Raw genomic sequence first — 26,897 nt, 5'->3', positions numbered from 1 at the left:
AGTAGTGGGGGCGTAGTATGGGGGGACAGTGAGTGTAAGGGCACAGCCAGGAGAGGACAGTATACCAAGGAGGGGGAGTGTGATGAGAGAGTACAGAGGGGGGACACAGTATGAGAGGACAGTGTGAAGAGGGGACCGGTATAGAAAGGAGAGGTCAGTGTAAAGAGCATGTACCATAAGAGGGACAATGTGGGGGTCATATTTTGTGCAGATAATATAGTGAGGGGCAATTTTTTATTCAGGAGCATTATAATGACCCTTCTATCTTTAAGGGCATCATTTAGAGATTTTCTGCAAGAGCGGAGAAGATGGAAGTCTGCAGCGACGAGCTGTGGATGAGAAAACTCATCATGGGGTCTGGACAAGATTAAGAAAAGAAGGAGAACGATTCCAGAGATGACGATATCTATAAGGTACCTAGATGTAAATGTTATTTGTGATGCTGACTAAGTCTCATGTTTTTATTTATGTTAGGAGCATTAAAGGGAATGTCCAGGTTTGTAATGAGTCTGCAGTCATTCTTTGTGACTGCAGAGTTCTGAATTCTCACAGTGCGCACTGCACGCTGTCAGGATTCTCTCGTGCTGGTGATTTACATACATGCAGTCATGCGCTGACTAGACATGTGTGGCCTCAGTCAATGAAAATTAACTGAGCAAGATCAGACACGTCTAGTCGGAATGTGGTCAGAGGTATACAAATTGCATGCTTGTGCTGACATGACTGTCCACCGGCAAGGTAGAATCCTAAAAGTTTGCAGTGCATTAGTTGTGAGAATTCGGAAGCCTGCGATGCCAGGATTCAGCTCTGCAGGTTCCAGTAGTCATCACATGGACACTTCATTCCTATGCCTTTTTCATACTTATTGTCCTGTGACAACGAGCTTCTCTTCTGCTTCTCTCAGTTTTTCATATGCAAATCGCATATGTCCTTGGTGGTGGGGGGAGCGTCAAACTGAACTCTTGCCCCAGGTGCCAGAAACCCTAGATACACCTCTGATAAATGGGTAACAATATGTTGGGATTGCGGGATTTTCATCTCTCTTTTTATCCTAAAATCTTGCTTGCTTTTGCGGCGGCTGCTGCTTTACATTGAGTACTGCTACTCTGCTTACTTGTAGCCAGAGTACCCAAGTCCTTCTCTTGTTCTGTAGTCTCGAGTATACTCCCAATTAATGTATATGCAGCAATAGGATTACTCTGTCCTAGGTGCATTACTTTACATTTATGTACATTAAACCTCATTTGCCAAGTGTTTGCCCATTCAGACATTTTACCCAGATCATTTTGCAAAATTGTAATGCCAAGTTTTAGTATCCTGAATAGCGTGGTGTTGTCAGCAAAGACTGACAGTTTACTCTCAATCCCATCAAAAAAGGTCAATAATAAAGAGGTTGAAAATAATCGGTCCTAGCTCAGATCCCTGTGGTACCCCACTGCTGACTACATCCCATATATATATATTTTGGCTGAGTAAATAAAAGGTTTAGGACAATTACGGCTTATTACAGAAAGCATCCAGAGACATTAAACTGCCAGAGTTATTTTTCTCTGGCTTTTATGTAAAAATCTTTTTGTCCTGTCTGGGATATATCCACATATTCCTAATGTTCTTACTAAATCCCTTCACAGCAGCATAATGGGATCACCACTAAGTTGATTCACACAGAGAGAGACTGCTGGCTCGTTGTAGATTGGTGACTAGTCCTGTAACAACAGCACATGGTCCTATAGCAACAAAATAATACCAGGATTCCATAGTAACCCAATCGGTGGTTGTCCAATAGCAACGTCGAGCAATTCTGTCAAGCTACAGCAAGAGTTACCATAGGAACAAGGAAGAGGACTGCATTAATAAAGAAAATGACATGATAGGTTTCTAGTGGAATTACACTGGGTGTGTAAGCAGATTGTGTCTGATGCTGAAACCAGACAGTGCAGAACAAAGACAAAGGAGACAAACGATTCAGTGCACACAAGTCTGCACATCAAATAGCAGGCATAACCATCCTTTATGATTCTTCACTGGGAATTTGCTGGAGCCTCCCTAATTTTTATATAGATTAGTACTTTGATGCAGCAACTAAAACAGACATAACAGGAAACTCTGTAAAGCATCAGCTACTATAAACGTTCCAGCAGCTAAAAATCACAATAAGGCTGCCATCACACTATTACTAGTATTTGTAAGCCAAAACCAGGAGTGGAACAATTAGAGGAAAAGTATAATAGAAACACATGCACCACTTCTTTTCCAATAGATTTTTATTGATTTTGCAAATTTTTATAAAGGGAAAGGGGAAGGGAAACAAAAAGGTAAGGGGAAAGGATAGATAATTCCCTGTAAGACAGGGAATGGGAAAGAGAAGACAGGCATATCAATGTACATATAAATGTTTTCGAAAATTCCGTGGCTATTTGTAGCTAATTAAGGCTTCAAAGTAAACCTAGAGACCTGTAAGAAAAACAAGTAAATTAAAGTAAAAGTACATTATATTCTTCCGTACACGTAGGCCCGTCTTGTCTGGAAGCACCCTAAGGCGACCCTAAACTGAGTGGAGGGAAAGTTCGGTTCTTAGAAGTAGGTAAGAACGTGGAAAAACTTCTTATAGTAATGAAGAAGGAACGTAGCGTTCTTTTAGTCAGAACAACCGGAGCAAGTATCCAGGAGACCCAGGTTTCTTGTAGAAAAATGTCTGGAGGAGACCGCTGAGATTTTGATTCCAGCACCTTTAAGGAAAACGACTCCCTCCTCCGGGGAGAGTATATGGATGAGTTCACAGGCGTATTTCACTCAGAGGGTTGAGGACCTAGTCCAGGTGTAGGGAATCCCAGCTTGTAAAAGAGTGCGTGTGGTTTGCAAAAATGCTTTCCTTTTTTGTAGAGTTTCTCTTGAAATGTCTTTGAAAAAGGTTATGTGGTTGTATGGAGATAAGAGAAATTTTTGCTCCTTCGATACGTCCAAGAGGGCATTTCTCAACCAATTTGGGTAGAATGACACTATGACATCGGTTGCTAATTCTTGCGAGAGAGAGAAGGCGGTCTACGGATTCTGAAAGCTTTATCAATCAGATGGCTCCCATGGGTACCAGAATTTCAAAATAAATGAATGAAAAATTGGGATACCTTATGCAAATATCATATAAAACCCAATATGTTTATTATTAAATAGTTAAAATGCCATTTGGTGGCATTTTAACTATTTAATAATAACCCATGGGTACCAGGAAACAAATGAGAGACCATTGAGGAAACATAACTCCTAAGTTGGGAAGTTTGGATCGAATCAGAAATTCCTCTAATCTTGATGTTGTTTTTTCTCCTATAATTTTCGTAATTGTCCAGATCGGATCTGAAGAAGGCGATGTCTCTTTGGATTTTAATTATGGATTCTGAAAGTGTGGGAAGAGTTTGCGTAGTGCTGGGTTTACTTTTTTCATAAGTAGCGTATTTAGTTTTGTCAGAGGTTCTGGATAGGTCGGAGTGGTTATCATGGCCGCTGTCATTAGTGTGTCTTGGATGATCTTTTTAACAAAGGCTTCTGTAGCTTTGGGATTATTTGTCAACGTGGACTCGGGCCATTCAATTTTGAGGCCATCCGGTAAAACTCTGTGGTTAGTTTTATTAAATGGCAAAGAATCCAAAGAGATTAGGAAAGCTTTAAGTATCATGATCATGAAACCTTCTGTGGGATGGTCATCCGATGCAGGGATCTCATCTATTTGTGAGAGGAAAGGAGAAAAACACTCGGGGTTGGAGTTTCCAGCTGGCTTAAATAGTCATGTGAAAGCGCGTTTTCCGAAGAGGAGTATGAGGACGAGCTTTCGTCGGAAGAGTCATTGAGTCTATGGTCTGATGAGTCTGTGTCTATAAAGAATTCCTCTGAATGTATGCTCCCCAGATTCTCCCGTGAACCGAGAGAGCCATCCGAGCGATTCGGCAGTCTCAATGTCAGTGTTGATTGCGTGTGCGTGTAGATCTTCCGCTTTATGTGAAAATCTACGCCTCTCCAAGTAAGCTATGAAGTCATCAATAGAGTTATGACTGCTTTCCCGCGTTAATGGTGCTTTGAAGTGTCTTTTAACTGGTGTGTCCCCATATATAAAGTCCCCCTGTGTGTTCCCTGACAGTTTTGGAGCGCCCCCACTGCCGCAGGGCCGAGAGGCACCCGGTACCGGGCCTCTGTGTCTCGGTTCTGGGGGTTGTCACGGTGGCTAGGCCCGGCCCGTGACCCTGCTGAGGGGTGTCCAGTGAAAGTTGGGAAGGTGATGATGTAGTGGTGTGGTGCAGGTCGCGGTGAATAATGAGGGCACCAGGTTGCAGTCTCTTTACCTCTTTACTGAAGGCCTCAGGATCCTCAGTCCGGAATACGGTTAACCGAGCTACCTGAGTCTGGCCGGTCCGATGGCACCTCCAGAGTTCCCTTTGCAGGTGGAAATCTGTGCCTACCTTCTAGCGCTAGTGTGTTGCAGTCCTTCCCTGCTGTGCTTACGGGATAGTCCTCACAACTGTTGTGTCTGTTTCTGAAGTTCCCTCACAACTCGATTATGATGTTTTTCTTCGTCCCCCAGATGATATGGCTAGGACGCACCCGTATGACGGGCAGGCTCGGAGGTCTTCCGGGTCTTTCGCCCCTCTCCAAATGTTGCCCCCTGTGTCTGCTTAGGTGATGTTGGGTGAGACAGCCCACCTATAACTGACTGTCCTGCTGTAGGTTTGAAGTAAGGCCTGGAGCTCAATACTTCCTCGGCGTTTCTGGCCACCGGCTGCGCGCCTCAGTAGGATGTTGCCTCATCTTACAGCACGACTCCTACTGGTGTTTCTCCTTGTTGCGTTGATCTCGTTTCTCACTCAGCACAATAAACCTCGCTTATTTTCCTTTCTTGGGGTACCGCCACGATGAAGTGCAGGCGCGGTCCCGTAACGTTCTTTCTGTTCGCTAGGCCTCTGTCAGGATCCCACCCCTGACAGGGACCCCCCTGAATCTTCCCCTGCAACACCCTCTGCCACAGGATGTTGCCTGGTTCCAACCCAGTCAGCTTCTCTCTAACTTCCTATCTAACCCCCAGTTTTACCAGACTGTGAGGAGTGGCCTAATACATAGCACCCTTAGCTCCCCCTGGAGGCCATACTGTGAAGTGTATTGGTGTCTGTGATACCTGGTCAGGTGAACTCCTTCAGTGCCATCAGACATACCGTAGCCCCCCTTAGCGGCGGAGCATCAGTACTGCAACGACCAGGACTCTGGGGCGCTGCAGTTTCATGCAGCTATCAGGGGATTTAGGGGTGGCACACCTCCTTTGTAGTGTATGGGGCTGCTGCATACTGTAGCGGTTGTAGAGCGGTGTAGCACTCACCGCTTCATGTGTGATCTGGGTAGCCCTGCTTTCAGCAATAATCCCCGTCATTGTGGGTAGACTGTGGGCTTTTAGTTTGGTCATTTGTTGGCCGTTTGTCTGTGTATTAGGCCTGCTGCAGTTATCATATTTCTTGCAGCTTTCCTGGGTGTCCCCGTCCCCCTGCAGAGTCTCGTGGCCGGCAACCGCCGCCATTTTCCCCTTCCCCATGCAATCTCCTGCCTCCGGAAAAGTTCCACAGCGTGCTCCCTCTTTCTTACCGGCATAGAAGTGGTGGCCGGGCCGGTCCTGCTGCCGCTGTATCCTGTGTCGGAGGTTTGGCGGCCGGCCGCAGCCTCGGCACAAACTCCGGAGCATTGTGTCTCAGCTGCGGTGGCGCGGGCGCCATCTTGCTTCTCGGTCCGCTCCCGTCTCTCTGTGCCTCCGCTCCGTACCGGCCACCATCCTCGGCGCTGCGGGGCTGATCCGGGGTTGTGCCAGCGGTGGATGTCCTGACGGTCTGGGGCTTTATGTGCGGTGGTGCTCCTTGTTTCATTGGCTTACGCTGGTTGAGGGGAGGGGGGGATCTTAGTCCCTGCATACCCGGTCTGCGTCTTTCCGAGGGTCTTTAGGCCTCCCTTCATCTTAGCTCCTCTCTGGTTCCGATCTGTATCAATCTTCTTGGGAATAAATCCCATCTTTGCTTGACTGGCTCCTGGCATGAGGTAGATGATTTAGGAATCCAAAAATCCACTTTTGTAAGCTTTTTGTAGGCTTTTTTAGGGGAATTAGCAGGAGCTCATATGAGGCACATCTGCTCTCTTCCCCTGGCAAACCACGCCCCCCCCCCATATGCACCACTTCTGCATTTATCACCCACTCCTGGTTTTGGCTTACAAATACTGATGTAAAATACTGACTAAATACTGCTAGTGTGACAGCAGCCTAAGGCTGTGTGCACACGTTGCTGATTTTTTTGTGGTTTTTTTGCGATAAAAACGCTATAAAACCGCAAAAAAACAGCATACAATATGCATCCCATCATTTAGAATGAATTCCGCATGTTTTGTGCACATGATGTGTTTTTTTTCCGCAAGAAAAAACGCATCGCGGTAAAAAACGCAGCATGTTCATTAATTTTGCGGATTTCCCACTATAAAATGCATTGTGAATTGTCCGGAAAAAAACCTGTCAAAAACGCATGCAGATTTCTTGCAGTAAATTTCAGGTTTTCCTCAGGAATTTTCTGCAAGAAATCCTGAAGTGTGCACATAGCCTAAAGGTACCTTCACACTGAGCAACTTTACAACGAGAACGACAACGATCTGTGACGTTGCAGCGTCCTCGATAGCGATCTCGTTGTGTTTGACACACAGCAGCTATCTGGATCCCGCTGTGATATCGCTGGTTGGAGATAGAAGTCCAGAACTTTATTTGGTCGCCAGGTCGGCGTGTATCGTCATGTTTGACAGCAAAAGCAACGATGTCAGCAATGATTTACATGGAGCTAACGACCTGTGAGAACGATAAGTGAGTCACCGTTACATCACAGGATCGCTCCTGCATCGTTCTGGAGCTCCTGTGTTTGACATCTATAATAATAATAATTTTATTTATATAGCGCCAACATATTCCGCAGCGCTTTACAACTTATAGAGGGGACTTATACAGACAACAGACATTACAGCATAACAGAAATCACAGTTCAAAACAGATACCAGGAGGAATGAGGGCCCTGCTGCTCGCAAGCTTACAATCTATGAGGAAAAGGGGAGACACAAGAGGTGGATGGTAACAATTGCTTTAGTTATTTGGACCAGCCATAGTGTAAGGCTCGGGTGTTCATGTAAAGCTGCATGAACCAGTTAACTGCCTAAGTATGTAACAGTACAGACACAGAGGCTATTAACTGCGTAAAGTGTATGAGAACATGATGGAGGAACCTGATTATGTTGTTGTTTTTTATTAATAGGCCACACAGGGATAATTAGGTTAATGCGTTGAGGCGGTAGGCCAATCTGAACAAATGAGTTTTTAGTGCACGCTTAAAACTGTGGGGATTGGGGATTAATTGTATTAACCTAGGTAGTGCATTCCAAAGAATCGGCGCCGCACGTGTAAAGTCTTGGAGACGGGAGTGGGAGGTTCTGATTATTGAGGATGCTAACCTGAGGTCATTAGCAGAGCGGAGGGCACGGGTAGGTTGGTAGACTGAGACATCTCTACAGCGACCTAAACAGCGACGCTGCAGCGATCGGCTCGTTGTCTATATCGCTGCAGCGTTGCTGAGTGTGACGGTACCTTAAGGCCGGTGTCATACTAGCGAGTTTTATGGACGTAAGAGCGCAGAAAATACGTCCGTAAAAGTCGCCAAACAAACGGCACAATTATTCTCAATTGTGCTGCTCCTATCAGCTGTATATTACGGTTCAGTATTATACGGCTTTCTACGGCCGTACAAAATCGCAGCATGCTGCGTTTGTCAGCGTATTGCGCAAAAAAACGCCAATGAAAGTCTATGGGGGCGAGAAAAATACGGATTCCACACGGACCAGCAGTGTGACTTGCGAGAAATACGCAGCGGTGTTAGTGAAAAGCCGGTAATTCAATTGCTGGCTTTTCATTTCTCCTTCCCAAACCCGACAGGATATGAGACATACATTTTACATACAGTAAACCATCTCATATCCCCTTTTTTTTTTGCATATTCCACACTACTAATGTTAGTAGTGTGTATGTGCAAAATTTGGGCGCTGTAGCTGCTAAAATAAAGGGTTAAATCACGGAAAAAATTGGCGTGGGCTCCCGCGCAATTTTCTCCGCCAGGGCGGTAAAGCCAGTGACTGAGAGCAGATATTAATAGCCAGGAGAGGGTCCATGGTTATTGGCCCCCCCTGGCTACAAACATCTGCCCCCAGCCACCCCAGAAAAGGCACATCTGGAAGATGCGCCTATTCTGGCACTTGGCCACTCTCGTGTAGCGGTGGGATATGGGGTAATGAAGGGTTAATGCCACCTTGCTATTGTAAGGTGACATTAAGCCAGATTAATAATGGAGAGGCGTCAATTATGACACCTATCCATTATTAATCCAATTGTCTGAAAGCACAGCTGCATTAGCAGGGCTCCTGTTTGTAAAATATTTTAACCCCTTCAGATGGATTACCTCGTGGGACGTGACGGTTCATCAGAGGGTATGTATATTGTGGGTTTATTATTTTGCCAAGCGAGGGTCTTAGGTGGATTGAGAGAGCAATAAAATATTAAAACAACCTGTGTGTTTATTTCATTAAAATAATTTTTGTAGTGTGTGTGTGTGTGTGTGTGTGTGTATGTTTTTTAACCCTTTCAGACAATTGGATTAATAATGGATAGGTGACATAATTGACGCCTCTCCATTATTAATCTGGCTTAATGTCACCTTACAATAGCAAGGTGGCATTAACCCTTCATTACCCCATATCCCACCACTACACGGGAGTGGGAAGAGAGTGGCCAAGTGCCAGAATAGGCGCATCTTCCAGATGTGCCTTTTCTGGGGTGGCTGGGGGCAGATGTTTTTAGCCACGGGGGGGGGGGGGGGGGGCAATAACCATGGACCCTCTCCTGGCTATTAATATCTGCCCTCAGTCACTGGCTTTACCGCTCTGACGGAGAAAATTGCGCGGGAGCCTACGCCAATTTTTTCCGCGATTTAACCCTTTATTTTAGCAGCTACAGCACCCAAATTTTGCACATACACACTACTAAAATTAGTAGTGTGGAATATGCAAAAAAAAAAAAAAAAAAAAGGGGTATGAGATGGTTTACTGTATGTAAACCATGTCTCATATCCTGTCGGGTTTGGGAAGGAGAAATGAAAAGCCGGCAATTGAATTACCGGCTTTTCACATACATCGCGCTGAAGTAAATATAAATACAGAATATATATATATATATATATATATATATACACACACACACACACGTCTCAATGACATATATATATACACTGTATATATGTTTTACCGAACACTTGAGCACATAAATCCATTAGATGTCGGTTTTGCAAGCCTGCGAGAAAATATCGCAGTACGGATGCCATACGGATTACACACGGAGGATGCCAGGCGCAAAATACGCTGACACACCCTGCCTACGGATCAATATTTTGGGAACATTTCTCTTCCTTATTACGGCCGTAAAAAACGGACCGTATTGTCTTACGCGGAGTGTGATGCCGGCCTAAGGCTGTTGAGTCACTGCAGCACAGGATCCATGAGGTTTTGGTGATTGCATTGATTACCTAGATAAAATAGCTATTTATGTAAGCATTTCAGCTGTGCTTCCTATAGACTTAATATAGATTTGTAGACTGATGTGTCACTTATGCAAATAACCGATACAAGCCTTTGAATTTATCCCATGACATTCAGAGCCAATATTCATTTAACTGGCCATTCCCAACTATTATATTTGGATATTATTTTTTTAATTTTAAATGGTGCATGACATTTGCCAAGTCAGTTTGTTGCTTTAACAACTACACCACTCAGCATGCAGTATTGTTTGTCCATTCTCAATATCAGATCAGGACAATACCCATGCAACAGTCCTTTAGTCTGTCAATTTTACCTGGTGGATAAATTCTTTGGGAAACCAAGAAATAGGGCTCCACACCATTTACGGTATCTACCGGTATATCAGTAGCACAGAAAATAGCACCTTGGCAGTCCTGGACACTAAGATTTGAAATTAGGATTGTAAAATATATTTCATCTTCCTTACAGCCAGATGTGCCATTGTAGGGAATAAGATTTTACAGTTCTGGTTCCAATCAGGATAGGAGGTGTGGTGCCGGCATGTCATGTTCTGTTAAATTCAGTACCAGTCCAAGCATCATACAGCCTCCTGCACTCTGCTGTATACATGGGTGACGAGAGTGTGCACTTGGGCCAAGTATTTGTTTTAATTTCATTGTAACTCAGGGGGATATAGTTTAGGTAAACATCTTAGAGAGTATGGAAGTGTTAATTATTCAGTCACTTCAAGAAGTGTTGATAAATATTGCTAGCCCTTCCAGGAGTAAACAGACCAATAAGTTGTAAAATTTTGTGACATGAGAAATCTATATGCATAATTATACCCAGATCTAGAATAGTCCTACATTCTGCTAATGGTCAGACTTCTGTTTATACTATTAAAAAAAAAAAAATTTGCTTTCCATTTGGCGATATGCAGCCTGTTTAGACGGCAGCATTGTGCAACAAGCATTCTTGCAGGGGACCCTTAAACATCCCTTAGATTTAAAGGTCAGCTGAACAATTGTCAGGGTAGTTCAGGATCTGGCATGTCAGATTCTGAACCATTTTTGTTCTCTATGGCCCACGCCACAGCCAGACTGCTCCAACACTAGTACTCAGCCCATCATTTGCGCCCATGTATAAGTGACAGCCATCTAATGTGTATGGAGGGGCTTTAAACTGCCTGAAAACAGGTTCAGAGTTTTTGGGGGCCATAACGCAATTTACAGCCTTACCAAATTACCCTCTACAAAATACATTTAATTGGACTCTGTACTTGCAACACTGCTGAGGCATTGGGATAATTTATTAACAAAGCTCCAGGAGCCAAAACAAAAGTATAAAGTGTTTATTAAGCAAATCTATATAACATCTTAATACAAGTACAAACACTAGCTGCAGATGATTTCTGGCTTGAGATCAAGGTGTGGTGCAGATTACAGTTTACTTCCTTCTCACTCTTTACAAGCAGCTAAACCAAAACAATGAACCATAAATAAAAAAAAATAAAAAAAAAGTCAGACCTAGCTTTTGAAAATGGTGCTTTATTAGGGTTTGCATTTTTTTCCCAAACAAAAGACATTTAGAAAACTTTACAGGGTAAGACAACATACAGCAGCTTGTGATTTTTATCATGGGCAAATGTGCCAATCAATAGATTGATTTCCATTGCCAACTGCACAGCAGTTCTCTGCCAGTTGTTGCAATGCAATTGTGTATGAGACAAGCTATGGACTGCACAGATATCCAGTTCACAGCCAGCATCTTAACACCAGCTTTACTAGTAACCAAAATCTGCAGCTCTCTAGGCCCTTGTGGCAGTAGAAATTGAAAGGATAATAAAATCATAATGTTTAACTGTCCTCAGCTTAAGGTTTTTTTTTTTATATATAAATCTGTTGCTCAAAAGATACAAAAATACAGTATAAATCTAATTCAGTACAAAATCCAGCAGGCAGCAGCTTCAAAGAAAAGTACAAAACAAGTCAGACAAAAACGAGTGTAAAGTGACAAGAGTGAGGTATAGAGTGGTTCACACCAGACTGTCCCAAATATCCCTCTACAATAATATGGCAGTCCACAAGGTCTACTTATATTTTTTCCCCCTCTGCAGAACTAATCAGTCATGGTTAGGGTATATGCACATGTTGTAGTGGATTTTTCTGCAGCAAAAATTCTTAAAATATACCATCACCCCCTCCCAGATGAATGGGTGGAAAAAAAAATAAAAATACTGAAAGAATTGACATACTGCAGGGGAGGAAAAAAAAAAAACGGCAGTATGTGCACAAGCTTTTAGAAGTCTCATGCACACTTGCTAGTAACTGTAAAACACTGTAGCATTCCCCCCCCCCCCCCCCATGTGAAATATGCAGTGTGTGCACAAGCCCTTATACCATGTCTGATACTAGTTCCCAGATCTGCCAGAAGAACACCAAGTACATGGCATACTTTAGCAGAAGACTACAGAAGTTGTATTTCAAATCATAGTTAAAGCAGGAGAAGTGTAGACAATATAAAATCTGGTAATAGGAGAATAAAGTGCATCACAGAACAAATCCAAAAGGGAGATTTAATGAACAAGACGTAGCTATAATCACCACCTGAGAGGTGACCTCCAACATTAAGCGAGATGCTAGCTTGTAGCATTTACAGCTGCACTACTGAGGTCACTTGAGGATGATTAATCGTCCATGTGGAAAGTCCAGATTCATGTGGAAAGCGGGAACAAGTCTAGTAGGACCTGAGGAACCATATAGATTCACCTGATATGACCAGCCCTTTCTTCAGTAGTGCTACAGAGCACCAACCCAGTGAAAGTCTCAATTTTGTGCAATCAAAAGACAACGTCACAAATGTGCAAATGTGCCAGGCAGACTTCTGCCATGTATCCCTTCTAACGGCTCTTCAACTGGGAGATTCGCCTCAATAGCTGTTTGTGGCGAGTACGAAGTTTCACTTTCTCTGCTACCAGCTGTTGTTCAACACCAATCAAACCCTTCAAATACTCTGTAGCTTTGCTCAAAACCACCACCTTGGGGGACTTTGAAGCATTGGCAAGACCGGGCACCTCTTCCCTAAGTGCCAGGAAACGTGAACGTAAATCATTCCTCCTCTTGCGTTCCATGTAGTTGTGATTCTTCCTTTTGACCAGGTCCTCACTGTCAGAGCCTCCTGACGGGGTAGTGGAGTTTGATGAAGAGGGACTGCAAGGCTGCACTGAACAACTGATTTCACCTGGCTCTTCTGCAGAGGGAGATGGAGAGTCCTGTGAAGAGGTAGCGCTGGGCTCAGGGGGAAGGCGTGCAGCATAGTTATGTTGCTGCTGGTGGATAGATATATGGAACAGTTTGGGGTCTGCCCTCACTGTTATGGTCACTGGCTGACGACCATGATAAGACTTCCTTTTTCCTACAGTCACCACATCAATTTCATCCTCATCTGTTAAGAAAAACACAAAATGTTTAAAATTGTATACTTTAGCTTAAAATTTACTATCATGTTATGAGTTCCTGAGAAAAATAAAGTAACCAAAGATTATGGTTAATTGTTCCACTGTAAATTAGGCGGATGTCCACAATCTATTCATGCAGCATGGGCACTCAAATGTATTTGGATAAAATCACACCCAAACAATAGGATTGCACTGCAATGAACAAATGAATGGGAGTGTTAGATCTCCCAGCATGTGCAGGAGTCTGGGCGAGGCATGGGGGAGGGAGACTGCACATTCAATACAAAAGACACCACAAAGAATGGTAGTGTGAATAGGCTCAATTCCCCATTAATAAATCCTAGTCACATGTCTGTGTGCTCCAATTGGTCTAATGCCCTCAGTTTAAATGCAGGACTCCTATTGGTTGAGAGGGTGGCTGAACCCCTGCCGGCTGCAAGCTGTTGCTTTGTCTGGCCATGTGGTTGCCTTGTTTAGCTGAAAGCACTTGCACATTGTGTAACTTTGTGATGGGGTGGAGGAGGGCATCTACACAATGCTCCTGTAGGAAACATTACCCTTGGCTTGTTTTAATGCACCCTTTAAGCTTTAATATGGGAAACTGAGGTAATGGCACCTCATGTCCCAATATATAACCTAAGAAGCCCAGGATAGTCACTGATATGCTAACCATCTTGTGTAGCATTGTATCCTTTACTTCAGAAAACCACCTGTGATGTTATCAGATTAGGAGTTCACTTTATGCAAGCATATTGTAATTAGTTAACTTATGGTGATACCAATTCCGGGAGCAAAGAACCTTGTTACATGCTGCAAGTCTCTACTCAATTCAACCCACTGGTTATCCACCAACCCCAAGGTAACCCATGAAGCAGTTTTGCCTGCTGTACACCTGCTGCGGGCACTAGGCGTGTATAGAACGCATGTACCAGCTTGTTAACTCACAAGGAAGTAAGGAGATCCACCCCAGACCTGGTTTATTGCAGGTGCTTTTCATAGTCACAGACCAACATACAAGATAATCCAAGAGGCCATGCTTTAGGGTTTGACCACATATCAAATGCAGAAGTGAAACTTTACAGGTCAAATGAACTTTAATGAGACTCCCCAGGATCTGGTTACCAAAATAAGCGGCTAATAAGAATGCCCACCCTAGCATCCATTCTTACCAGAGTCACTAGTGCTTTCAGATCCAGACGAGTGTGCAATCTTCTCAGGGATGACAGCTGGAACAACAGCAGTCTGCTCCACAGGGCTGACCACAGGCTCTTCTGGGACTTCAGGTTCTGAAACCGGTTGAGCAGTAGTGGCAGTACTCGCTGCCCGTGAAGGGGCACATGACAAGCGTTCATTGATGACCTTCTCCAGCTGTTCACGGGTTGAGAAACTACTCCACATACAGTCTCTCCGAAGAACTACAGAACTAAGTTTAGACAGTTTCACAGGAGACTCCCATCCTAAATCCACGATCTCCGACCGCCATTCGGTACCACTTTCTCCAATGCTCCCTGCATTAGGCCGAGGGCTACCAGGTACAAGCTCAAATTTTTTCCATATATCCTCACTTGGAGCAATATGCCGATAAAAGTCCTCCTGAAGGTCCTCATCATAGAAGTAGTGTGTATTGTAACTCCCGAAATCCATGGTCCTACAAGAGAATAGTACAAGTTTACAACAGAGCGTTGGTTTCACAGCATCCTAAGAAACTACACAATATGCATCATACTACTTTAGAAGGATGGACAGAGTTTAGTAGGTTTCCATTAATAGTAGAATTCAACAGAACACAATTACAAGGTGGACACAAACAGAAGAGGACCCCAAACCAGCAGATGGGCCATTCGTAGCTCAATAGGGGAGCATGTATCACAACAGCTCCTTAGGATGTAGAAGTGGCCCCCTTACCTCATGGGCCCCTGGGCAGCTGCACATATTGCACCCTGAAAGGTTCTATTAGACAAGCCAGAGCTGTGCACAGGAAGTAGGTACCATTGGTTACCCCTATGCTACCAAGTCAGGAGCCAGTAGGCACATGGATAGCCAGTATTAAGAGCAGAAGTCAGATGGAGGCACATTGCTACCACTGGATAACCATCAGACTACAGGGGAAAGTGGCGATTTTAGAGAGGGATAGGCATCAGTGATGTTTTGATTTGATGGCAAGTGCTATCACCACTGGAGGAGCAGAGGGAGCAGTCATAGGGGCGTGGCCACGGAGGCATTTAAATAGGGACAAGTAATGCAGAAACTTTACACACACAATAAATAGACAGAAAATTAAAGCCACTATAACGAGCACGTGAGAAAGTCGCAGCTACCAACACACTGCGTCTCCATAGCCATGTACCATTACGCAATAGCTGCCACACATGGATACAAACACTGAGGCCACACAGGCATGGCGACCCCGCTCCGTCCACCACACAGGCATGGCGGCCCCGCTCCGTCCCAAACACCCTCATACCCACTCACGCCACACGTGCTGCCCCTTACCCGGTGTCCCCAGACGCTCTCCCGGACACGCTGAATGTGAGCGAGTTCATTGTTCCCACAGCTCATTATATCTGGACTGTGGCCCCGCCCCTATGGGCGCCTCCCGGGAACCGGCTCTTCTCAGAGAGGAGGAGGCGGGAAGGAGTGATTTCCACAGCTGACCTGCAGCCTGTGTGCACATTGTTGTGCCGCCCGGCTGGTGGAAAACAAAGCTCCCTCAGCTGCACATGGCCCCTGAATGGTTGCGTGTCCTGAGAGGGAGGGAGGCAGCCGCCGCAGCGCTCAGGCTTTGTCCTAGTAATGAGAGGGTTACACCGGGAAACCCCCTCACTCCCAGCTCCATGTTTATATATGTGGCTGGTTATACTCCCGTAGTTATCAGCACAGTTATGACTGGAATCTCTGCCATGGTTTTCTGTACCTATCGCTCTAGTATGTGATTGTTCACACCAACAGTCTGGGCTTGTAGAAAGGGGTTTGCAGCTATCTCAGTGTTTCCCAAACTCCAGTCACAACACCTCATGGTTTCTGGACAGGTGAGAGAACCTGTGGCAAATTCTGCATCCTTTATAATTCCATCACCTGTGCAATACTGAGGAAATCCTGAAAACATGACGTGTTGAGTGGGCAGGATCTAGTGGAAGGACCATAGGCGGAAAAAAAAAATATATATATGGAAAAACCCTTGAACTCTGGTAGAAATGAACGCACTATGAACTTCCTTCACATAGACTCTTTCTTTTCTCGTATAAACACCGTGATTCTTAGTGTTTGTTACAATATTTTCTTATGCCTTTTTCATTATTTATTTTTTTACAGATGCTATACCTAGAAAAATGCCACAAAACCCACTCGGTTTGTAGTCCATTTAGGCTATGTGCACACGTTGCGGATTTTGCTGCGGATCTGCAGCTGTTTTCTATGAGTTTCCAGTACCATGTAAACGAATGGAAATCAAAATCCGCAGTGCACATGCGGAAAAGCTGCGTTGTATATTCCGCAGCATGTTAAGTCTTTGTGCGGATTCGGCAGTGGTTTACACTTGCTCCTCAATAGGAATCTGCACAAAAACGCACTAAATCCGCAGGTAATCCGCAGTGCGTTTTACCTGCGGATTTTGCAAAAATGGTGCAGAAAAATCCGCACACGAATCCACAACGTGTGCACATAGCCTTAATATTCCCCTATTGACTTGCAGCCAACGATATGCAATCTTTTTTTTTTTTGCGAAAATGCACTGAAAACATTTATTTCACACATGACTGTATCAATAAAGTTTTATCAAAGCGAACTACCAGGAAGCATCCAAGCTCAATAAAAACGCACATAAGACCACGGGCACACACTGAGTATTTGGTGAGTTTTTTACCTCACTATTTGTAATTGATATCCAGGTGTGGGTGATAAATACAGAAGTGGTGACGTGTTTCTGTTAGGCCCCGTGCACACGCTGCGGAATTTGCTGCGGATTTTTCCGTTGCGGAATTGGAAAATCCGCAGTGCAAAACCGCTGCGGTTTTCACTGCGGATTTTCCTGCGGTTTCTTCTGTGGATTCCTCTGCGGGTTTTCAACAGCACTTTCCTATTGGTGCATGTTGAAAACCGCTGCGGAATCCGCAGAAAGAAGTGACATGGTCCTTTTTTTCCGCAGCAATTCCGCGCGGCTTTTTCTGCAATGTGGGCACAGCGGTTTTGGTTTTCCATACGGTAACATGGTACTGTACACCGCATGGAAAACTGCTGCAGATTCGCAGCGTCAAATCTGCTGCGGATCCGCAGCAAAAACCGCAGCGTGTGCACATACCCTTATACTTTTCCTCTGTTCCACTCCTGGTTTTTGCTTACAAATACTGAGGTAAAAAACTGACCAAATACTCAACGTGTGCACATGGCCTAAAAAGACCCAAGCTAATAGGCATAGAAATGATGTAGGAAATCTCAGAAAAGTTCAAAGACTCACCAAATACTCATCATGGGAACACAGCCTAGCATATCATTTTGCTCATCCATAGGATGATTGGTAGGCTGTTTACGCTGCATGATTCTTGTGAAACGAACATTCCTAGGAAAGCTTGTCCATGGAAAACTTGCAGTGGAAATGGATCTTTAGGGCATGTTCACACGTGGCATAATTGCAGCGCATTTTATGCAGAATTTTTGGTGTGTAAAATAATTACAGTACCCGCAAAATCTATTAGATTTCTGAAATCTCATGCACGCTTCCCTTTTTTCTCTACACGCATTCAGGCTATGTGCACACTTTGCGGGGTCCTCTGCGGGTTCTCCCGCAGCGGATTTGATAAATCTGCAGGGCAAAACCGCTGCGGTTATCCCTGCAGATTTATCGCGGTTAGTTTTGCGGTTTCCGCTGCGGGTTTACTCCTATACTATTGATGCTGCATATGCAGCAATATGCAGCATCAATAGTAATGTTAAAAATAATAAAAAATGGTTATACTCACCCTCTGATGTCCCGATCTCCTCGGCGCTGCACGCGGCGGTCCGGTTCCAAAGATGCTGTGCGAGAAGGACCTTCGTGACGTCACGGTCATGTGACCGCGACGTCATCTCAGGCCCTGCTCGCACAGCAACCCTGCGACCAGACGGCCGCGTGCAGCGCTGAGAGGTGAGTATATCATTATTTATTTTTATTCTTTTTTTTTTACACTAATATGGTTCCCAGGGCCTGGAAGAGAGTCTCCTCTCCTCCACCCCGGGTACCATCCACACATGATCCGCTTACTTCCCTCATCGTGGGCACAGCCCCATGCGGGAAGTTAGCGGATCAATGCATTCCTATGTGTGCAGAATCGCAGCGATTCTGCACAAAGAAGTGACATGCTGCGGAATGTAAACCGCTGCGTTTCTGCGTGGTTTTTCCCGCAGCATGTGCACAGCGGATTGCGGTTCCCATAGGGTTTACATGTAAATGTAAACGCTATGGAAACTGCTGCGGACCCGCAGCTACAGAAACGCTGCGGATCCGCGGTAAAACCCGCAAAATGTGAACATGGCCTTAGAACCCTGCTGCATTTTTTCCACTTTTTGTACTGTTTTTAACCCATTCAAATTAGTTTTTTACCTCAATATTTGGAAAACAATATCAGGAGTGGGTGATAAATACAGAAGTGGTGACGTGCGTCTATTATACTTTTCCTCTAATTGTTCCACTCCTGGTTTTAGCTTACAAATACTGAGGTAAAATACTGACTAAATACTGATAGGGTACGTTTCCACTTTCAGGATGGCCGGCAAACCCGCTCCGCCCTTAGCCCCGCCCCCTTCTGTGACGCGATGATGCCGGATGTGTTCATTGCACACATCCGGCATCATCGCACCCCACACATAGGGCCCTGTGATATACCTTGCGGTGGCGCAGTGTCGCCGCAAGGTATACGGACATGCTGCGATCTAAAAAGACGCGCAGCATGTCCGGAATCGCAGGGCCGCCGGGTGCGTGTTACCACGCATACTGGAGACGGGATTTCATAAAATCCCCTCCACTATGCTGTAACATCTGGACGCTGCGTGTTTGACGCTGCGGCTCTGCACAGCGTCAAACACGCAGAGTTTCCTGCACGTGGAAACATACCCTTATTAGTGTGAATGTGGCCTCAGGCTATGTCGACAATACGTTTTTGCCAAACATCAGTCTAGCTTCTGTGTGAAGACCTGAAAAACAGGATTCAGGATGATTTGCCGACAGGGCCATTGACTTTATTCAAGTAGATGGAGTCACCATGTCTGACCTTATTTTCTAGTGTTCGCTTTTTTGAATCGAGCCCAAAAACAGTCGACCACGTTTTGTTGGCCACTTCCAAAAGTGGACACTGTTGAATTTTGAGGTCAGACATATAGCAAAGTGACTCTCTTTACTTCTTTAAAGTGAATAATCTCCGACAGAGTCACAGCCTTATGTGTTGTGAATTTTCCACAGAAATTTCACCCACTTTATTTTTGTGGCTAAAGTATGCAACTCCTAATGTTCGTAACTGAGGAAGATTTTAAGTTCCATCGCAGTGGCCTTATTGCACATATACATGAGCTGAAAGCATTTTACACCTGTAAATTAGAAATGCACTTCAGTCTATGACTGGAGACCACTTGTGACGGCACACAGGCAGCTAAAAATGGGCCTATTTCACTAAAGGTACCTTCACACGAAACGACTTTGTAACGATATCGCTAGCGATCCGTGACGTTGCAGCGTCCTGGCTAGCGATATCGTTTAGTTTGACACGCAGCAGCGATCAGGATCCTGCTGTGATGTCGCTGGTCGCTGAATAAAGTTCAGAACTTTATTTGGTCGTCCGATCGCCGTGTATCGTTGTGTTTGACAGCAAAAGCAACGATACCAGCGATATTTTACACTGGTAACCAGGGTAAACATCGGGTTACTAAGCGCAGGGCCGCGCTTAGTAACCCGATGTTTACCCTGGTTACCAGTGTAAAATGTAAAAAAAACAAACAGTACATACTTACATTCGCATCCCCCGCCGTCTGCTTCCCACACTGACTGAGCGCCGCAAAGTGAAAGTGAAAGCACAGCACAGCGGTGACGTCACCGCTGTGCCCTGCTACTGCCGGCGCTCAGTCAGTCAGTCAGTCAGTGCAGGAAGCGGACGCCGGGGGACGCGTATGTAAGTATGTACTGTTTGTTTTTTTTACATTTTACGCTGGTAACCAGGGTAAACATCGGGTTACTAAGCGCGGCCCTGCGCTTAGCAACCCGATGTTTACCCTGGTTACCCGGGGACCTCGGCATCGTTGGTCGCTGGAGAGCGGTCTGTGTAACAGCTCTCCAGCGATCAAACAGCGACGCTGCAGCGATCGGCATCGTTGTCGCTATCGCTGCAGCGTCGTTTCGTGTGAAGGTACCTTAAGGCTTCTTTCACACTTCTGTGGGCAGACGGCCGTCAGAATGCGTCGATGCGACGTATCGACGGATGTCATAAAAATAGTGCAAAACGGATGCAACGTATCTTGTGTCCTGACGGATGCGTTGAAGTTGGCGCTGCCTGAATTTCAATGTATAAAATTCTGTAGAGAGAGAGAGATTCTGCTGACTAGAAAATCCTTCCAGGCATGCTCAGAAGAGAAAAACGGGATACGTCACTGGATTCCTGTTTTTGACGGTCAGCGACGGATCCTGCGCCCATAGGCTTACATTATAGCCACCGACGGGCAGTGCAGGACCTGCCCCTGAGCTATTTTCCGACGTGCAAAAAAAAACGTTCCTCTGAACGTTTTCTCCGCCCAATGGACAGTTATTTTCCGACGGATCCAGTGCACGACGGATGAAACGGATGGCCATCCATCACAATCTGTCGCTAATAGAAGTCTATGGGAAAAAACAGGATCCTGCAGAAAAATTTGCAGGATCCTGTTTTTAAAAAAATCGACGGATTATGACTGGAGGTAAAAGACAGAAGTGTGAAAGAGGCCTAAGAGACTTGAGTTTGAATGAATTTTAGTCATGTTACTCTAGTGGACTCTGGATCAAACCCGGTGTATAAAATGTCAGTCACGATTAGGCTAGTTTCACACTAGCGTTAACTGCATTACGTCGCAAATCCGTTTTTTTGCCGAAAAAACGGATGCGTCAAAAAAGTGCAAAACGGTGACAAACGTATGCCACGCATCCAGCATTTCGACGGATCCGTCGCAAATCCGCTAAACGTTTCCGTCGAAAATACTGGATGCGTTGCATACGTTTTACCATCCGTTGTATCCGTTTTTCCGACGCATCCGTTTTTAAAATGGGAGGCTCCCAAATTTGATTGGCTACTGGAAAATTTGAAAAACTATATAGTACTGTTTTTACAGCCCATCTTTGTGGGTTTTAGTTTTGTGGCAGCGATGGAAGGTGTTCTTGGGAGGATTGCTAGTTTGGTACCGACGTTATCTTTGAGACAAATCGCCTGGATATCATAGTGCGGGAGAAGGAGGCGGCAGCGGAAAGGCGTCAGATGCTTCTGCAGCAACGGAGACGGAGACGACTGTGGATTCATCCGATTAATCAACTACGGATGACCCGGGGTGTCCAGTCCACTCTGTACCTGGAGTTGCGGCACAATCCACACAAATTCCACAACTACGTGCGGATGAGGATTGAACATTTTGATTTTTTGCTTGCAAAAATGGAGGATGTCATCCGAAGACAGGACACAAGGATGAGGCTTGCCATCACACCGGCGGAGCGGCTGATGGTGACCCTGCGGTAAGCCTCTTTTTTTATTTCATTGCTGACATTGAATGTTATATTACATGCTGCAGACAATACTGCGCTGACATATTGCGCACTATTTTCTGCAGCATGTAATTTTGGTTTTCTTGGCGGCCATTCCACTGCTTTATTTAAATGTCATTGCTGATATTGAATGTTAGATAACAGACTGCAGAAAATACTGCGCTGAAATATTGCGTTGCATTTTCTGCAGTTTTTTTTTTTTTAAAGTTTTTTGGGTTTGATGACATGCAACTGCTTTTTTTTCTTTCATTGGTCATTTTGAATGTTATATTACATGCTGCAGACAATACTGCGCTGGCATACTGCGCACTATTTTCTGCAGCATGTAATTTGGGTTTTCTTGGCGGACATTCCACTGTTTTTTTACACCGGTTTCATGCTGGTTTTATTGGGTGTCCCGTCCTTAAAAAAAAAATTAACAGTGCCATATTAAAACTTGTTGGTCTGTGCAATTTTTTCTAACATTTTTTTTTTTTTTTTTTTTAAAGTTTCCTAGCTACGGGTGAATCTATGGCTTCGCTCCATTATCAGTTCAGGCTGGGCATTTCAACTATCTCTGGAATAGTGAAGGACACATGTCGGGCTGTTTGGACCACTTTGCCACCAGAGTATATCCCCCAACCATCCATGGAAATCTGGTTGCGAAGTGCTGAAGAGTTTCAGCAAATTTGCAATTTCCCTAATTGTGTGGGTGCAGTTGACGGGAAACATATAAGGATTGCGAAACCGGCAGGAACAGGATCGGAGTATTATAATTATAAGAAGTATTTCTCCATCGTCCTTATGGCTATTGCAGATGCCAACTGCAGGTTCCTTGCCGTGGACATCGGAGCATATGGACGGTCCAACGATTCGCAAGTTCTTAAAAACTCTCCGATGGGTCGTTGCCTTTATGGAGAGAGCTACGATTTACCGCCAGCCAGACCACTGCCAGGAACAAATGACCCAGCCCTGGAATATGTTTTTGTAGGTGATGAAGCCTTTCAACTGTCGCCGCACCTACTGAAACCGTACAGTAGCCGGAACTTAAACCATACCAAGCGGGTCTTTAATTACCGGCTTACTAGAGCACGAAGAGTAGTGGAGTGTTCCTTTGGCATATTGACGGCGAAGTGGCGAGTTCTGCTGACGGCTATCAAGCTGAAAACAACAACTATAGACGAGGTAGTTAAAGCCTGTGTGGTGCTCCACAACTTTGTCCTTTCAAAGGAGCCCGTTTCCTTGGATGATGAAGAGTTGGAGACCACCTTGTGGGACTACCGCAGCAGCTCGGTTCGCTCTACAAGTTCAGTTACAAGGATGAGGGACCAGTTTGCCGATTATTTTGTCTCACCTGTCGGGCGGATCCCGTGGCAAGACATGATTGTGTAACCTGTTTCCCATGTGTAACCTGTTTCCCATGTGTTTTGTTTATGTAAAAAATGTGTTTCTGCCCAAAAAAAAAAAAAAAAAAAAAAAAAAAAGGCCAAAAAACGTGGTTTTCTTGCTAGTAAAACCATTTTGTTATACCTTTAACATGTCTGGTGTTTGTTTTTATTAAACCTTTTTTATTATATTACCTTAAGAAATCCACACACACACAAAGAGTAGAATTATAATCAGAATTTTATTTTAACTCTTTTTTTTTTTTTTTTTTGCCAAAAAAATAGATATTTTTTATTTTCCTTTTTTTTTTGGAAAACTTTGCAAAATTTTATAAACATTTAAAAAACATATTTACAAGTCTTGAAATTGTTGGGTGGAGATATGAGAGGAGGAGGGGCAGGAAGGTTGGACCACGTCGATAGGTGGGGAAACCCTACTTGTTTGGGGTGCAGTGGAAGGGGGGGTAAAACCAAGAGGCTGACCAGAGGGGGGTGGTGTTGGGTTAGGGGGAAGAGAAAAGCTGGGTAAAGAAAACATTGGGGAAGTAATTTGGCCTGGGGGCCGGGATTGTTGTGGGGACTTGGTTGGGTATTGTGACTGGGTAGGGTAGTGGGACTGGGTTGGGTAATGGGGCTGGCGTGGGGTTTGTGGCTGGGTTTGGTAATGGTGCTGGTGTGGGGATTGGGGCTGGGTTTGGTAATGGTGCTGGTGTGGGTATTGTGGCTGGGTTTGGTAATGGGGGGTATGGTGTGGAAATGGGGCCTGGGGTGGAATTGGAGTGGAGGTGTGGGTAGGTGTGTGGGTAGATTCATTAACGGCCTGCAGTAGAGCATTATGGCAGGTATTCATTACCCGCATCTGTTGCTCAAAAGAAAGCTTCTCCATGCTCCTGAGCATGGATTGGAAAAAAATATTGGCCGGATCGGGACTTACAGCTGAATGCAGCCTATCCAAGCGACTGCTGGTTTCCTGGCTTGTTTCACTGATGCGTGACTGCACCATGTTGAAACCAGCAGTCACTTGCTCTCCCAAAATTTTGAAAGAGCCTTGGAAGGATGCATTCAGGTGTAAGAACTCAGGAGCATAGCTCCTTTCCTGACCCCTCTGTCGCTGCTGCCACGAACCTAATGGTGGTGTCGAGGTGGCAGGATCAGAGGGGTGGGGTAAAGGGAACGCTAACTGTTCAGCATCAGATGCGAGCAATGAAGCCTGCAATAATGCTCCACTGCTTGGGGCGGATGAAGTGGAGGGGACAGAGGGGTCAGAGGAGGGGACAGAGGGGTCAGAGGAGGGGTCAGAGGAGGGGACAGAGGTGTGGGGCCTACCGACGTGGCCCTCAGTGGCGGACTCAGGAGGGATCGCTCCAGAGGGCGCAGAGGAAGATGCAGGCGCCCGGTGGCTGGAGAAGGTGCTGTGAAAGAAAAAACAAAAGAAATTAATACATTGGAATGAAAAAGCCCTGACTGAAAGCAAACTAAGTAGACAGGTTAACATGGTTATTAGTGGGCTGTAGAATACTTACACTCTGCTCAGCATGGTTCGCCTCAGGAAGGAGAGGGCCTGGCCATATTTGTATTTGCTCCTCTTCCTTCCTGCAGAGCCACTCGGGGCCTTCATCTCATCGTTGAATTCCCTCTTAAAGCGATCCCTCAGTGACCGCCACCGCTTCCTAACCTTTCCAACTGTGAAGACAAGAATCAAAAGAAAAAAAAAAAAATTGGTAAATGCAATACATTACAGTCAGCTCAAAACATCACTGGAAAGTGAATACTTACCTAGTTTGCTCTGCTGCTGAGGATGAAGGCTCTCCCGCCTTGGAAACAGGTTGCGACACACTTCGTCCCAGAGCCGACGGGTGACACCGGTATCGGCATGCCTGCGGTCAGCCATGTTCCACAGCGGCTCCCGCTCGCGAACCTCCTCAATGAGGCTGTCGATGTCGATATCATCATCATCATCATCCTCTTCTGCGGGAGCACGCTGTGAAGCCTGTGCCAAAAAAAAGAAGAAAAACAAACAAATTAGTACACTGAAACACTAAAGTACCAATAGAATCCCCCTCCCAAAAAAAAAAACTCACTGATGGCCGACCGCGGCGACGAGTCCGCCGACTCTGGGAGTGTCTGGGAGAACCTTCAGCAGCAGCAGCAGCCTGAAATAAAGGAAACAAATTCTCAGTTATAGGTAGGCATATATTTTCTGTGTTTAGTTATGTATGAAAATCTGTTTTGTGTATGGTGCAGTGTGATGTGCGAAGCAACTGTTTCACCACTACTTACACTTGGTTCCTCCTCCACTTGCATCTCTCCACCCATCTCGCCCCCTTCTGACAGCTCCTCATCTGATTCAGCTTCCTGTGAAACATAATTTATGCATGTAGTGATCCAAAAAAACGTAAATTAAAAAAAAAAAAAAAAAAAAATATTTTGTGTTAACTTACCGATACACACTGTTGCTGTGGAGGAGGGCTGTCAGAAGAGGACATTGTTGTGGAAGTAAGCCGGTGGCTGTGGTCCTGGGCTGACAGGCGGCGGCTGTGGTCCTGGGCTGACAGGCGGCGGCTGTGGTCCTGGTTTTTCTGTAAGTTTAAAGACACTTGCAATCTGCTCTACACATTGAAGCAGCAGATTTGGGGTCTTCAAAACTTACATTTAACAGTTGGTGGCTGTGGTCCTGGTGGGCTGGTCCTGGGCTGACAGGCGGCAGCTGTGGTCCTGGGCTGACAGGCGGCGGCTGTGGTCCTGGTTTTTCTGTAAGTTTAAAGACACTTGCAATCTGCTCTACACATTGAAGCAGCAGATTTGGGGTCTTCAAAACTTACATTTAACAGTTGGTGGCTGTGGTCCTGGTGGGCTGGTCCTGGGCTGACAGGCGGCGGCTGTGGTCCTGGGCTGACAGGCGGCGACTGTGGTCCTGGTTTTTCTGTAAGTTTAAAGACACTTGCAATCTGCTCTACACATTGAAGCAGCAGATTTGGGGTCTTCAAAACTTACATTTAACAGTTGGTGGCTGTGGTCCTGGTGGGCTGGTCCTGGGCTGACAGGTGGCGGCTGTGGTCCTGGGCTGACAGGCGGCGGCTGTGGTCCTGGGCTGACAGGCGGCGGCTGTGGTCCTGGTTTTTCTGTAAGTTTAAAGACACTTGCAATCTGCTCTACACATTGAAGCAGCAGATTTGGGGTCTTCAAAACTTACATTTAACAGTTGGTGGCTGTGGTCCTGGTGGGCTGGTCCTGGGCTGACAGGCGGCGGCTGTGGTCCTGGGCTGACAGGCGGCGGCTGTGGTCCTGGTCCCTGGTGTATCTATAATAAGTATAATGGATTTCTAGTTAGACCACCCCCTAAACTAGGTAATGTTTTTATAAACACCCTGCTAAAATGATGTGAGAAAAGTTCATTAAATGTGAACACCAAAACCCCAAAACAGGTGCACGGTATACCATTCATTTCCATGTTCCCCCAAAAAAATTTTTAAATGTGAACCCACCATGTAAACATATATTTACCACATTTTTTTTTCAAAAATCACCTCCCCCAAAAAAACTTTAAGTGTAACCTTTATTAAAAAAAAGTGCCCTCAACCAACTGTGTATTGCAAGTATAACCATTGGTACATACACCTGTTTTAAATTTACCTGTATGAAATGATACTGCGGACATTTTTTTAACAAAAATTTTATTATTTTCTTTTTTTTCACTCTTTTTTTTTTTAAATCACAA

At 45.1% G+C, this 26,897-nt stretch overlaps 2 protein-coding genes across 3 annotated transcripts; both read right to left on the bottom strand.

Moving 5' to 3' along the window:
• Window positions 1–10,951: 10,951 nt before the first annotated feature.
• Window positions 10,952–15,914, bottom strand: MYCL (MYCL proto-oncogene, bHLH transcription factor). Of its 2 annotated transcripts, none has more exons than XM_077296161.1 (3): window positions 15,566–15,914; window positions 14,242–14,720; window positions 10,952–13,059 (listed from the first exon to the last, which is right to left on the bottom strand). In XM_077296161.1, the coding sequence occupies exons 1-3, from the start codon at window positions 15,613–15,615 to the stop codon at window positions 12,515–12,517; spliced, it is 1,074 nt and encodes a 357-aa protein (XP_077152276.1). In that variant the 5' UTR covers window positions 15,616–15,914; the 3' UTR covers window positions 10,952–12,514. The 2 variants fall into 2 exon arrangements, with proteins under 2 accessions (XP_077152276.1, XP_077152277.1); XM_077296162.1 differs by having other exon boundaries at window positions 15,420–15,574.
• Window positions 15,915–19,218: 3,304 nt separating this feature from the next.
• On the bottom strand, window positions 19,219–26,036 carry LOC143817543 (uncharacterized). Its single transcript, XM_077299037.1, has 4 exons — window positions 24,956–26,036; window positions 24,703–24,862; window positions 23,887–24,591; window positions 19,219–19,237 (listed from the first exon to the last, which is right to left on the bottom strand). Exons 1-4 carry the CDS (start codon window positions 25,068–25,070, stop codon window positions 19,219–19,221), a joined length of 999 nt encoding a protein of 332 aa, XP_077155152.1. The 5' UTR covers window positions 25,071–26,036.
• Between the last annotated feature and the right edge of the window lie 861 nt (window positions 26,037–26,897).

This window comes from Ranitomeya variabilis, chromosome 3 (assembly GCF_051348905.1).
Source record: "Ranitomeya variabilis isolate aRanVar5 chromosome 3, aRanVar5.hap1, whole genome shotgun sequence".
NCBI classification, from domain to species: domain Eukaryota; kingdom Metazoa; phylum Chordata; class Amphibia; order Anura; family Dendrobatidae; genus Ranitomeya; species Ranitomeya variabilis.
This window is presented reverse-complemented; position numbering and strand designations above follow the sequence as displayed.

Bases quoted from the DNA above. Each gene is read 5' to 3' on its own strand.
- MYCL (XM_077296161.1), bottom strand. From the start codon at position 15,615: ATGAACTCGCTCACATTCAGCGTGTCCGGGAGAGCGTCTGGGGACACC. The intron at 14,721-15,565 runs GTAAGGGGCAGC...ATTCTCTTGTAG, and splicing joins AGAGCGTCTGGGGACACCGG to GACCATGGATTTCGGGAGTT. The intron at 13,060-14,241 runs GTAAGAATGGAT...TTTTCTTAACAG, and splicing joins TGAAAGCACTAGTGACTCTG to ATGAGGATGAAATTGATGTG.
- LOC143817543 (XM_077299037.1), bottom strand. From the start codon at position 25,070: ATGGCTGACCGCAGGCATGCCGATACCGGTGTCACCCGTCGGCTCTGG. The intron at 24,863-24,955 runs GTAAGTATTCAC...TTGTCTTCACAG, and splicing joins TCAGCAGCAGAGCAAACTAG to TTGGAAAGGTTAGGAAGCGG. The intron at 24,592-24,702 runs GTAAGTATTCTA...TTTCTTTCACAG, and splicing joins CGAACCATGCTGAGCAGAGT to CACCTTCTCCAGCCACCGGG.